The 11697-nt window shown below is 53.1% G+C and overlaps 1 protein-coding gene and 1 long non-coding RNA gene across 4 annotated transcripts in view; both read left to right on the top strand.

Annotated features, from left to right (window-relative positions):
* Positions 1-11697, top strand: part of LOC307208873 — a 33327-nt gene that overhangs the window by 6459 nt on the left and 15171 nt on the right. The gene's annotated exons all lie outside the window — the stretch shown is intronic.
* CWF19L1 (CWF19 like cell cycle control factor 1) lies at positions 55-10695 on the top strand. 3 transcript variants are annotated; one of them, XM_079948487.1, is made up of 14 exons: positions 55-132; positions 263-347; positions 442-520; positions 1392-1493; positions 2732-2949; positions 4013-4131; positions 4625-4709; positions 4839-4979; positions 5848-5959; positions 7151-7212; positions 7651-7860; positions 8334-8453; positions 9463-9560; positions 9911-10695. In XM_079948487.1, the coding sequence occupies exons 1-14, from the start codon at positions 107-109 to the stop codon at positions 10053-10055; spliced, it is 1602 nt and encodes a 533-aa protein (XP_079804613.1). In that variant the 5' UTR covers positions 55-106; the 3' UTR covers positions 10056-10695. The 3 variants fall into 3 exon arrangements, with proteins under 3 accessions (XP_079804613.1, XP_079804612.1, XP_079804614.1); XM_079948486.1 differs by having other exon boundaries at positions 7151-7230; XM_079948488.1 differs by having other exon boundaries at positions 69-132; positions 4625-4979; positions 7151-7230.

The following is an 11697-nucleotide window of genomic DNA, read 5'->3' as shown; positions in this document are numbered from 1 at the left end:
CCCCGCCCCCCTTTCCCAGGGGCCGGAGGACTTTGGGCGACGCACCGCCCGCCCCAGCCGGAAGTGCCCTTCCGCCGGCCGGAAAGAGGAAGCGCGCGGGAGAGCGATGGCGCCCGGAGGTGCCCTGAGAGTGTGAGCCTCCCCTCCCTGCCCTCCTCTTTCTCGGGGCTGCCGGCCAAGGCCGCCTCCTCCCGCCCGCCCGCCTTCCTTCCTTCCCCCCCCCCCCTGACGCGCCTTCTCTCTCTCTCTCTCCCCCCTCCAGGCTGGTCTGCGGGGACGTGGAGGGTCGCCTGGGCTCCCTGTACAGCCGCGTCCAGGCGGCGCAGAGCAAGAGCGGCTCCTTCGACGTAAGGGCGCCCCTTCCCCTCGTCCCCTCCGCGGCGGGCGCCGAGTCTCCTTCGGGGCCTCCTCCTGAACGTCTCCCCTGGTCTTCTCTTGCAGCTCCTCCTGTGCGTGGGGAACTTCTTTGGCTCGGCCCAAGACCCAGAATGGGAGGAATACCGGACAGGAGCCAAGAAAGGTAGGGCGAGGTGGCAGGAGACAGGAAAACGGGGAGCTGAGACAAAGCTGAAAATGAATGAACTGCAGCTAAAGTCTTAGGTTCATTTTTCACATGGTCTAGTCCTCACCTGAAGACTGCAAAAAACAAAGCCATGCTTCCCCTGCCCGCCCCCCTAATATTCTTATGAGGGTCCCTTCTCCAGGCTTCAGAGTGTGGCTGGAAGTGGGGGACAGAAAAGGGTCCTCCTATCCTTCCCCTCTGTAGTTTTAATCTGAAATCTTAGGCACACTCCTGCACCTAGAGCTCAGAAGCTGCTCGTGCTAATGAAATTGCCTTTCACAAAATGCGCCCAGAACAATAGGCATTTCAAACCCTGACTCCAAGCCCCTCTCCCTCACCTCAGGCTGTTTTCCAGCCCAGGTGATGATCTGTGTCTGGGCTGCAGCCCTTCAGACTTTCACTGTGGGGTCACACATCTGCATCGTTCTCCCTGTGAAGGACCCCTTTCCATGTAGGAAGCTCACTCTCTTTCTAGCCTACACCACAGTGCCCAGTCATATCTTTTTCAAAAGCCAGCACTTTCTCTGAAATGAATTGTCTGTGGAGAAAGAAATAATAATAATTAATTAATTTATACCCCATCCATCTGGCTGCATTTCCCCAGCCACTCTGGGCGGCTTCTAGCAAAAGATTAAAAATACATTAAAACATCAGTCATTAAAAACTTCCCTAAACAGGGCTGCCTTCAGATGACTTCTAAGCGTCAGATGGTTGTTTAGTTCTTTGACATCTGATGGGAGGGTGTTCCACAGGGCAGGTGCCACCACCGAGAAATAACAGCCCTGCAAAGTTCATCTCATTTGGGCCATGGTGGCTTTGTCTCCCTCAGCTCCTATACAGACATACGTCTTGGGTGCCAACAACAGTGAAACAGCACAATGTTTTCCAGATGCCAGCGGATGCGAACTAGCGGAGAACATCACTTACCTGGGTAACTTTATGCTTATTGTTTACTACATTTAATTAAAAGGAAGGAGGAAAATGTCTGAGAGTAGCTTCTTAGAAAAATAAAGGTAAAGTTACCCTTGACCGTTAGAGTCGCGGATGACTCGGGTTGCATGCTCATCTCGCTCTATAGGCCGAGGGAGCTGGCGTTTGTCTGCAGACAGCTTCCGGGTCATGTGACTAAGCCGCTTCTGGCAAACCAGAGCAGCACACGGAAACACTGTTTACCTTCCTGCCAGAGCAGTACCTATTTATCTACTTGCACTTGACGTGCTTTCAAACTGCTAGGTGAGCAGGAGCTGGGAACCGAACAACGGGAGCTCACCCTGTCACAGGGATTCGAACTGCCGACCTTCTGATTGGCAAGCCCTAGGCTCTGTGGTTTAGACCACAGAGAGATACAGAGAGATAAATCAGTTAAAAGCCAAATTTAAAATGATGTACCATACAGAATCCTAAAACTGTTCGTCCAACAATCCAATAAAAAGGACGATCCCTCCCCATGCCCACTAAAAGATGAGCACCACAATAGAGGTGAAGAAGCACCAAAGCCTGGGCAAATACAAAGGTTTCAGGCTTGCACCTAAAAGCTGATGAGGGGAGGAGGAGCTGACTGCTCTTGGGACTCAGGCATGGTTTGGGCCCCAATTTAGGGCTCTGTGGGAACCATATTTTGTATTTCCTTCAAACTAGCAGGGTGTGGATTTTATCTGATCCCCACCAGAAATTGTTTCTTTTTCCAAATGGAAAGTTACTGTGCCAAATGAGATTTCTCACTTGGGTCCTTCCTTGCTGGGATCTGGGCTTGGGAGCACGGCGGCCACCTGCCCCTTCTTCAGTGGAGAACAAAGATTTTTGATCTTCAGCCTTCTTGTTTGAAGGAGAGGGATGGTCCCCTCTGACCTCTCTCAATGCTCCCAAGATGGTGTGGGGCTCCCCAAGGTTTCTCCCCCTGTTCACTCAGCCCCCACCCCACTCCATGCCAAGCTACCTGACCCGTGAATTGAATGGGTCATAATGCAGGCATCTGCCAGGCTCTACCAGGGGCTGGGAAAATACTGGGAATTTTTACTGTCTCTTGAACAAATCAGAATTCCAGCATATACACCCAACTAGGATCTCTCTGGTTCTCCCTGTAGAATTAATTGTGTTCAGTCTTCAGGCACGTTGCTGGTGTGTCAAAGGGTTCCATCCTGACCACTGTGTTCTGTGCTGTGCATGTAGGACGTAAAGGGGTCTTCAGCGGAGCCTCTGGGCTGCAGATTGCCTACCTCAGTGGGACTGAGTCCACAGGGGGGGAACCAACTCCAGCCCACTGCTTCAGCACCAAGGATGTGACTGATCTCAAAACCTCCCTGCTGTCTGCCTCTAAGTTCAAAGGCGTAGACATCTTGCTGACATCTTCTTGGCCAAAAGGAGTAGAAATCTTTGGAAATAGCCCTGTAAGTATCCAGTTTGGGGTGGGAGGGGCTTGTATGTTCTGTTCCGTAGAAATCCACATTCTGGATTGGTGGTGGTGATTGTAAAGCTGTGCTTGAAATTATACACCACTTTGGAAAAGCAGGAACAGTAAGGAATACCACAAAGTCAGCTGAAACAAAAATATGTGGTGATGCAATACTGAACCCAGAGGATGGCAATAGATAAATGTGGCTCAGCGTTGGAAGGAAATAAATGCTGACCACAAGGGTGGGATGCAGGCACAATAAATAACTTTTGCAGTGGCAAAACAAAAAAAATTCCTTCCAGTAGCACCTTAAAGACCAAATAAGTTAGTTCTTGGTATGAGCTTTCGTGTGCATGCACACTTCTTCAGATACACACATCTGAAGAAGTGTGCATGCACACGAAAGCTCATACCAAGAACTAACTTAGTTGGTCTTTAAGGTGCTACTGGAAGGAATTTTTTTTGTTTTGACTATGGCAGACCAACACGGCTACCTATCTGTAACTTTTGCAGTGGCAATAAAGGAACAGGAAATAGCCCAACCCTTTCTAAAATGGACAAAGGAAATGCATAACAGTATATCCAAAACTGTGGTAAACAGTTATCATCCCCAAAAAGTTTATAATGGGGAGTGGAAACCAAATGCTATCATTGTTTCAAAAGTCTGAGAGAAGAAGAAAGTCTCTATTAAATTGAGAGCCCGAAGGCCAGATGTGCTTCTGGCTGGAGACCCTTCTCAGGCTTGGGGCTACCTTGGGGAAGCCACCAGGCACCAGCCTGAGGTCAGACGAAGGGGGGTGCAGCACGAGGCCCCCTTCAGAGACCTCCACAGGTGAGCCGTTTACCATGGAAGCCAGACAGCCTTTCAGCAGCCTGGCCCAGATGTGGAGGGGGCTGTGCTGGAGGGAGAGGCTTTCTAGGAAGCAGGTTTACTTTCCCCAAGAAAACAATCCTTTCCTTCTGCAGTTCGCAAACATGGGCAGAGGGGGACTTTCTTTCGGCTGCTAACAAATCCACAGAAATGTGAAACAAAATATGTGTGTTTGTGTTTTAAACAGGGTGACATAGACACTAAGAAATGTGGCTCCGGCCTGGTGTCTTTACTAGCTGCGAGTCTGAAACCACGGTACCATTTTGCTGCCCTGCAAAAGGTCTATTATGAAAGGCTTCCCTACAGGTACGCAGAGCCTGGGATCGCAGTTTGCTGACTGGCTGGTGTCTCTGTGTTGATGCAGTCCCATGCATTAGGCCAGGGAGGAATATTGTTTATTATTATTATTTATATGATAACTATTTCTGTGCATAAGTGGCCCCTTGAAATTCTCCAAGCAATTTCTTTGCATTGAGTCCTCTTGGAGAGGCAGAAGGGGAATCTGCTTGCTACCCTGATATTTTGGGATTTTATAGAATTCCAAATTTGTTCTGCATTGATGGTTCCACCTGTAGCCCATCTCGTGCCCCTCCCATAACTGGAAAGTGGTGCTGTGAAGCAGGACACCTTTCAGCGTGGGAGTTTTGGAATCTCCTTCCCTGGAGGCTTTCAATGTGTGACTTGCTGAGCTGCTCTGGAAGAAGCTGAACTCTGTCCAGATTCCATGTTGACCTGTGCATGGCACTTCTTTGGTTTCTCTGATTCCTGCTGGAAGTGGCCTCACTCTTCTCTTCTGCAGGAACCACACGGTTCTCCAGGAGGCAGCCCAGCATGTCAGCAGGTTCATCGCCTTGGCCGGGGTCGGCAATTCCGACAAGAGGAAGGTACAGAGAGTTCCAGGGACCCTGCTGTCTCCTCTGATGAGAATTGTCAAAGTAATCACCATTTCATTGATGGAAACAAGTCAGTTGTTTGTGTTTCTCCTGACTCTCGTTGCTGTTCACTTTCTCCAGTATCTCTACGCCTTCAGCATCCTCCCAATGAGCTCCATGGAGCCTGCAGAGCTGGTCAAGCAGCCGCAAGATGTGACGGAGAACCCCTATCGAAGGCCTGGGGGCAGCAAGAGCTGTGCCCACCTGCTGCCGGATGAAAAGGTACTGGGGGCGGGGGCTGCACACGTGCATTTCCAGCAGAGCCCCCCCCCCCATTTGCCTCTGCATTGGAATTGTCTTAACAAACTTTAATTGGCTTATCACTAGTGTGTTTCCTGCCCTTAGAGGAAGGTGGGATATAAATCTGGCATGTTTAAGAACATGTAAGGAGAGCCTAGCAGCAGGATCAGGCCAAAGGGGACCCATTCAGTCCCACATCCTCTTCCTCTCTTATGGCCAACCAAGTGTCCACTATGGGGAGCCCCCAAGCGGCACGCCAGCCACTTGCGTTGCTCAGCATTTGGGATCGGGGGGGTTGGCCATTTCTGGCCGGCTGGGTGATAGGCGCGTGGGGGAGGGAGGTTGCGGAGCTGGTGGCTTCAGCAGCCAGGGAATGGTCAGTAGAAGCAGCCATTACCTTTTCTGAATCCAGAAGATCCTGGCCAGAATTCACTTCATGCGCAACAGGACTGCCACTCCCCCCCCACACCCCCCAAAAACAGCTCATGGGGGGAGGACAGGGGAGGTTGTTCCACCTGGGGAGCTGAGATGCTTGCTCAGACACAGCCTTCATCCCGGCACAACACTGAGTTCCACTGATCCTCCCTCTGCACTGCACAAGGGTTGAATTTGGATCACCTCCCAAGTTTCCTCTCAAAAAACCTTCCAGCAGGCTGTGCCCTGTCTGCTCGCCCTGCTGCTCACTATTTTGGGTCTCCCCAGTCCCGCTTTGCAGCTCCTTCAGAAAAGAGTTTTGTTCCTAGGGTTCCAGAGGAAGGATTGCCAGGCCTCAAGGTACATGGAAGCAGCCCTTCCCCAGTCTGCTCTCCAGATGCCGGCTTAATAGCAGCCCTTCTCCTTTCCTCTGCAGGAGGAGCCGGCTCCCCAGTTCTTCTTTGACTTAAGCAGCAAGCCAAAAGGAAGGAAGCGCAGACCAGAAGGTGGGGAGGGGCAGCAGCCCAAGCGTGGCCCCGGCAAGCCCCGTGAGTACCAGCCCCACACCTCTCTCCATGGGCTGGCAGAGGGTGGACTTCTCCCTTCAGGCCAGGAATTGGATTTGCCTTTTGTGGGGTTGTTTCCGCACTTCTTCCATGGAGACTCTGACTGGGCGGCAGGCAGAGAACAGAGCCACTTAAGGGGGAGGTTCTAGACTTGCTACTCACTTGTTACAACACAGTACAAAACATAAAGGTAATTGCACTACACCATTAAAGAGCACACACACACAGTGGAGGCAGCAGCAGGCGACCTTGCTGGGGAAAAGACTCTGCAGATGTGGAGCCACAGCAAAAAAGGCCCTTCTCTTGCACCACCCTCCCAGTCTCCCTCAGGGGGTCTGGCAGGTCTCTTTTGTGGGAGAGGGGCTCCAGAAGATAACAGGGTCCTAATAATAATAATAATAATTTCTTATTTATACCTTGCCCATCTGCTGGGATTGTCCAGCCACTCTGGGCGGCTACCAACAGGATGATAATAAGAATAAGAATAATACATGATAAAATGTTAGGGCTAATCCCTAATTCACAAAGAGCTTCCTGGGTCAAAACCAGCCCTTTGAATGAGGCTTGGAAGTGCCCAATCACTTCCAAGCGGAGCTGCAACAGGATTCACGTTATAGGATCTGCTTGCCTCCAACCTGTCAACTGTCAAGCAGCTGCACAAATTCAGCCTTCCAAGCCGCTTCCTGGGGCAGCCCCCCAATGAAGCACATTGCAGTAGTCCAGCCTTAGGTTGCCAAGTTCCCCCTGCCCAGAGGGTTCCCGTTAGGCTACTGTCCTATGCTGAGAGAAGGGAGTTGTCTGTGGCTGGCTGGTGAAAGAGTCTTCCCACCTTGGATGGGCTTTTGATCCTCAAGGGAGAGGGCTCTCTTGCCTGAGTCAACTTGAGCCCCCTCGTAGCACATGCCTGTTCTCTGCCTGTGGGGCTCCCCCTGAGATTCCCATTGTGCTTGGGAAGAAGCAGTGGCCATGCCTTGGGGCTCAGGGGCAAGAAGCGAGGGAATGTCAGCTTCCCCCCATGAGTCCAGCACAGCCTTGGCCTGCAGGAGGGTCTTTCTGGAGGCCTGGCCCACCAAGTTGCCCGGAGCAAACAGTGCTCTTTCTGCCTCCTGCTGGCCATCCTGCGACACATGTGTGAGTGTTTGTGTCTCTCCCCCCTCCGCCTGCCTGTTTAAGCCCTGCCAACGGCCGCCTGCTGGTTTTGCCTTGCTAGCCCAGATGTCGAGAAGCATTTGGTGGTGAGCATCGGCACGCACGTGAGTTCCTCTTTCTTTCTGCCTTGGTCCCTTTCGGAGCTTGCCGGGCATTGTGTGGGTCTGAGATGGACTCCCAGCTGAGGACAGGAGTTGCTGCAGCATGACTGAGATGCAGCGAGGCTGGCCATGACTTGGCCTCCTGGAGGGGAGGCTGCTGGGAAGTCTGGCAGGGAGGCTGGGTTCCCTCTTAAAGGACTTCCCGTGGTTTTCTGTCCCGCCCCTGGATGCTCTTGAGCTGCTCTTTGGTATCTCTCAGTGTGCAAGGAAGCAGCAGCTGTTCCGGGGAAACCTCAGTATGACCAGGGAGAGCCGCCTTGGGGTTCTGGGCTGCTTCAGCTTTGACCCGGCTGGTGTTGCTGCCGGAGCTAGCGGGGTGGGGTGCTCACCCTTTGTGTTCCTCTGCGCCTGGTTCTGCTGCAGTGCTACCTGGCCCTGGCCAAAGGGGGCTTGACTCCAGACCACGTCCTCATCTTGCCCATTGGGCACTGTCAGTCGATGGTGGACCTGGCATCAGAGGTGGTGGAGGAAGTAGAGCAGTACAAGTCCGCCCTGAAAAGGTTCTTCGGGGCCAGAGGGAAGAGATTCGTGGCCTTTGAGAGGAACTACCGCAGTCAGCACCTCCAGCTCCAGGTGAGAGGCCTCTGGGTTAGTCCCTCAGGAACAGGCGAGGGATGGCCACGGGCGTAAGAGCAGTGGGGTGCTCCTCCTTCCTTCCTTCTAGTTGCTGCTGGGCTCTCAGAGCCTGGGCAGCTGTTGTGGCAGTTCTGCGTAGCCGGCCAGAGACAGTGTCTGAGCGGCGTCTGGCTGTCACAGAGAGTGTGGAGGAGGCCAGAGAGTGGAGGGCTCCTGGAGGGTGCAGAGTCCCCGGCTGCTGCTGCTCACCTCCTACAGCTACAGGAAAGCTTTCCTTTCCTTCTTTCCTCAAATTTCATAAGTTTAAGCCTGCAGGAGAGGCTCTCTGCCTCTCACCATGATGACAAGCTGTACTGAGGGACGCCGCCCTGTGGGTCCCTGTGATGGTACTCTCAGCTTGCTTTGCAGTTCTGCTCTTAGGCTGCTATGCACCATGCCAACTCCTCTGTGCTGTGATTCCCATCCCCCAGGTGGTTCCTGTTCCCCTGAACTGCTGCACTACGGAAGACATCAAGGAGGCCTTCATTGTCCAGGCAGAAGAGCAGCGGATCGAGTTGCTGGAGATCCCAGAGCACTCGGCTCTCAAGCAGGTAGAAGGAGCACACCAGGGTCTCCTGGGGCCACAAGGTCCATTTCATCCATAGCGAGGCTGGAGCTCCCCCTTCTTGGAGCAACCCCTTTGGGTGGGCCATGCTCAGAGATGGCTGGTGGCTGCATGGAGCCACCTTTTTATGCAAAATTCATCTGGATGTCCAGGAATCAGAATTGCAGGGTTGGAAGGGACTTCAAGGGTCATCTGGTCCAGGAATCACAGCTAATCCAGGGGACTTCAGTCACTAGTCCTTCCTTTGCCACCTGCTCCATAGTCACTGACTGCAAAGTGGCTCACCTAACCTGGAGCCATTTCTGCTTCTCTCCCCATCAGCTGAGGGGGACACTCAGAAGGAAGTAGGCCTATAGCTAGGCCCTTGGGGGGGGGGGCAGGTGTAATCAGAGGAAGGCCTGAGAGTCATGCAGGCCCAGCATCTGCTGCTGACAGATCCTGAACGGGAGTCCTTTTGGCGTCCCCTTCCTAGGTTGTGTGAAGACTCCTCTTCCGTAGCCATTAGGGCAGCTGCCCAGACCATCTGTGTCCTGGGCCAGCCCACAGAGCCACCCGCGGGGAGGGGGGGAGGGAGTATTGGCCTCTCCATCACTCTGTGGTTGCTTTAAGGGTCTCCAGATTTCCTGGGTCCTGCTGCAGCCATGAATAATAATAATACCTCAGTGGTACCTCAGTTTTTGAACGTAATCCGTTCCGGAAGACCATTTGACTTCCAAAATGTTTGAGAACCGAAGCTGCAAGTTGGCTGCAAGTGAGCAGGGTCCTACCTTACCCCTGGCATATTTGCTGCCTTTGGGTCAAGGGGCAGGATAAACTTAGCAAATAACTTGTTGAAAGCGCTTACAAGGCTGGGCCCAGCACCTCCAGCTCAGCCTGGGGCTGGCAAGGCAAGGAGGAGGAGGCCGCTCTGCTATTCTGTCCACTCTGAGTCCTGTGGTCCCAGCTGCGGAAATGCTGCCCCAGAGATGTTCTGAGGCTTTGGTTTTGTCTTTCAGATAGTCCAGCCAGGGACGCCTTATTTCTATGTGGAGCTCGATAATGGGGAGAAGCTCTTTCACCGTATTAGGAAGAGCTTTCCCCTCCAGTTTGGAAGGTTTGTCATTTGTCCCCACCCCCAATAACGGGGGCTCTGCACATGCTGGGTGGTTGCTGAGCCCCAGGCTTCTCTTGGTCAGAGAATCCTAGAATTGTAGAGTTGCAAGAGATCCCAGTTGTCATCCAGCCCAGCCCCCTGCAACGTGGGAATCTCAACTGAAACCACCCAGCTTGGAAACCTCCAGTATCTCTGCCCCTTCAACCTCCCCCAGCAGAAGATGCCCCAGTCAGGAGTGGTTTGGGGAGGGGGCAGGAAGCCAACTGCTCTGTGGGCCTGGTGGGGTTGGGGGCGCTTGGAGAGAGCAGGCCGGGCTGATGCTTTTCTGGGTGTCTTCTCTCTCCCCTCAGGGAGGTCCTTGCCAGCGAAGCCATCCTGGCAGTGCCTGGGCGGGCAGACTGGAGGAGCTGCCAGGCGGGGCAGGAGGAAGAAGCCACAGCAGCCCAAGACTTCCGCCAGGCCTTTGAGCCCTTTGACCTCGCCCAGGAAGATTAAGGGCCAGGGCGGGAGTGAGCAGGCGGCGGCACAGACCGGCTGGATCCTGCCCTCTCTCTTCCTGTGTGGAGCCTCCTTTCCCTCCCTGCGAGGGCTCTTCTTCCACAGCCACAGAGACTTCCTGCGTAGGGGGAGTGTGGCCAGCCACATCCACCTGACCCTCACCCCCCACCCCGGATCAGCTACCATTGGCCTGCCTGGCTTCCAGAGCAGAGGTGGCTGCTGGGTCTAAGTGGGGGTCCTGCGCACAACTCCAGATTGTGCTGTGGAGGAAAGGAAGGCAGCTGTTGCCTCTGAAACGGAGGCAGACTCACCCCACACTGAGCATCTCCTATGAGGTTCAGGGAGAGAGGGCTCTCTCTGCTACAGGGTCCTCCAGGCAGGTCCCCCAGGCAGGATGGGCGTTAGAGGCCATGGCGGGACAACTCCCCTTCCCCTCTTCATGGCTTTGCTTCTGCTCAGAAGATGCTGCTCCTTGCTTCTGCTGGGAAATACAAACTGCCGGCCAAAGGTGGATTCCTAAGGATTGCTCTGAGGAGGGTGTATATAATTTGAACATATGTTGGATTGTTGCACTGTAAAAAAAAGTGTTTTGTCATAAGAAAATCCTCAAATAAAAGGGTGCTTTTATATATTTAAATACATGAGCTGAGCCCGCCTGCTCCTGGCTAGTTGGTTGGGGCTGTGGCTGTCAGAGAGGAAGGGATGTGGAGGGGAAGGGGTGGCTAATGGCTGCTCCAAAGGCCCTTCATTTCATACCAGCCGTAATGTGACAGTCGGAGGGTGTTGCCTCGTGGCTTCCTCTGGGCCCACTGACCTTCCCACCCATGGAGATACCAGCTGGAATGAGAGGAGCATTTTGGCTCTTATCAAGTCATAGAATCATAGAGTTGGAAGGGACCCTGAGGATCATCTGGGCCAGCCCCCTGCAATGCAAGCATAGGCAGCTGTCCCATACAGGGTTTGAACCTGCAACCTTGGCATTATAAGCACCAGGCTCTAACCAGCGGAACTCGGGGGAAGTGTCAGCTTCGCCTTTGAGCCAGTGCCAACGACTGGGCTCAACCTCTTCAGCCCCGACTGGGCCAAGCAAGCTGGAAAAGCACTTCCAGAGACCTTCCACTGCAGGGAGCAGGTCTAAGTGCTGTGGACTCACAACTTAGAGCTGTGAGCACCAAACTCAATTCCAAAAGTCAGCGGAGCACAGCAGAGTATGAACCACACAAACGGCAGCTCTGAAGTATAACTTCTTTTATTCTCTACAGCTACTGCATAAACTAACTAAAGACTAATGGGAGACGCTGGGCTGCATGAGTGTTAGAGCTGCTTGAGCAGTCACCACTCAGACAACACTCAGACTCACATTGAAGTCAGGCTGGAGCGGAAGAAGCAATGAGCAAAATCCGCCCCCTCCTTTCTGAAACATTTGTCAGCAGATTCTTGCAATGGGAGGGGTGAAACATCCTCAGGAAGATGGTCTCTTTTGAGAAAATTCTTCAAGGAAGGTCTGCTAACCTTTGCCTTCCACAGCCCCCCTGAAGGTGGAGGGTAGAACCCTTTTAAACTGCCATAAGAGCAAAATGCTGCTTTGGGGTGTTGTGCTGCTCTCCTAACACCCCATTCACAGTTTATATTCACAATT

The sequence above is a fragment of the Podarcis cretensis genome (assembly GCF_951804945.1).
Source record: "Podarcis cretensis genome assembly, chromosome: 1".
NCBI lineage: Eukaryota > Metazoa > Chordata > Lepidosauria > Squamata > Lacertidae > Podarcis > Podarcis cretensis.
This window is presented reverse-complemented; position numbering and strand designations above follow the sequence as displayed.

Coding starts and splice junctions, on each gene's coding strand:
- CWF19L1 (XM_079948488.1), top strand. CDS start 107: ATGGCGCCCGGAGGTGCCCTGAGAGT. Junction 2,950..4,012: donor AAATCTTTGGAAATAGCCCT/GTAAGTATCCAG, acceptor TGTTTTAAACAG/GGTGACATAGACACTAAGAA. Junction 9,561..9,910: donor TTTCCCCTCCAGTTTGGAAG/GTTTGTCATTTG, acceptor CTCTCCCCTCAG/GGAGGTCCTTGCCAGCGAAG.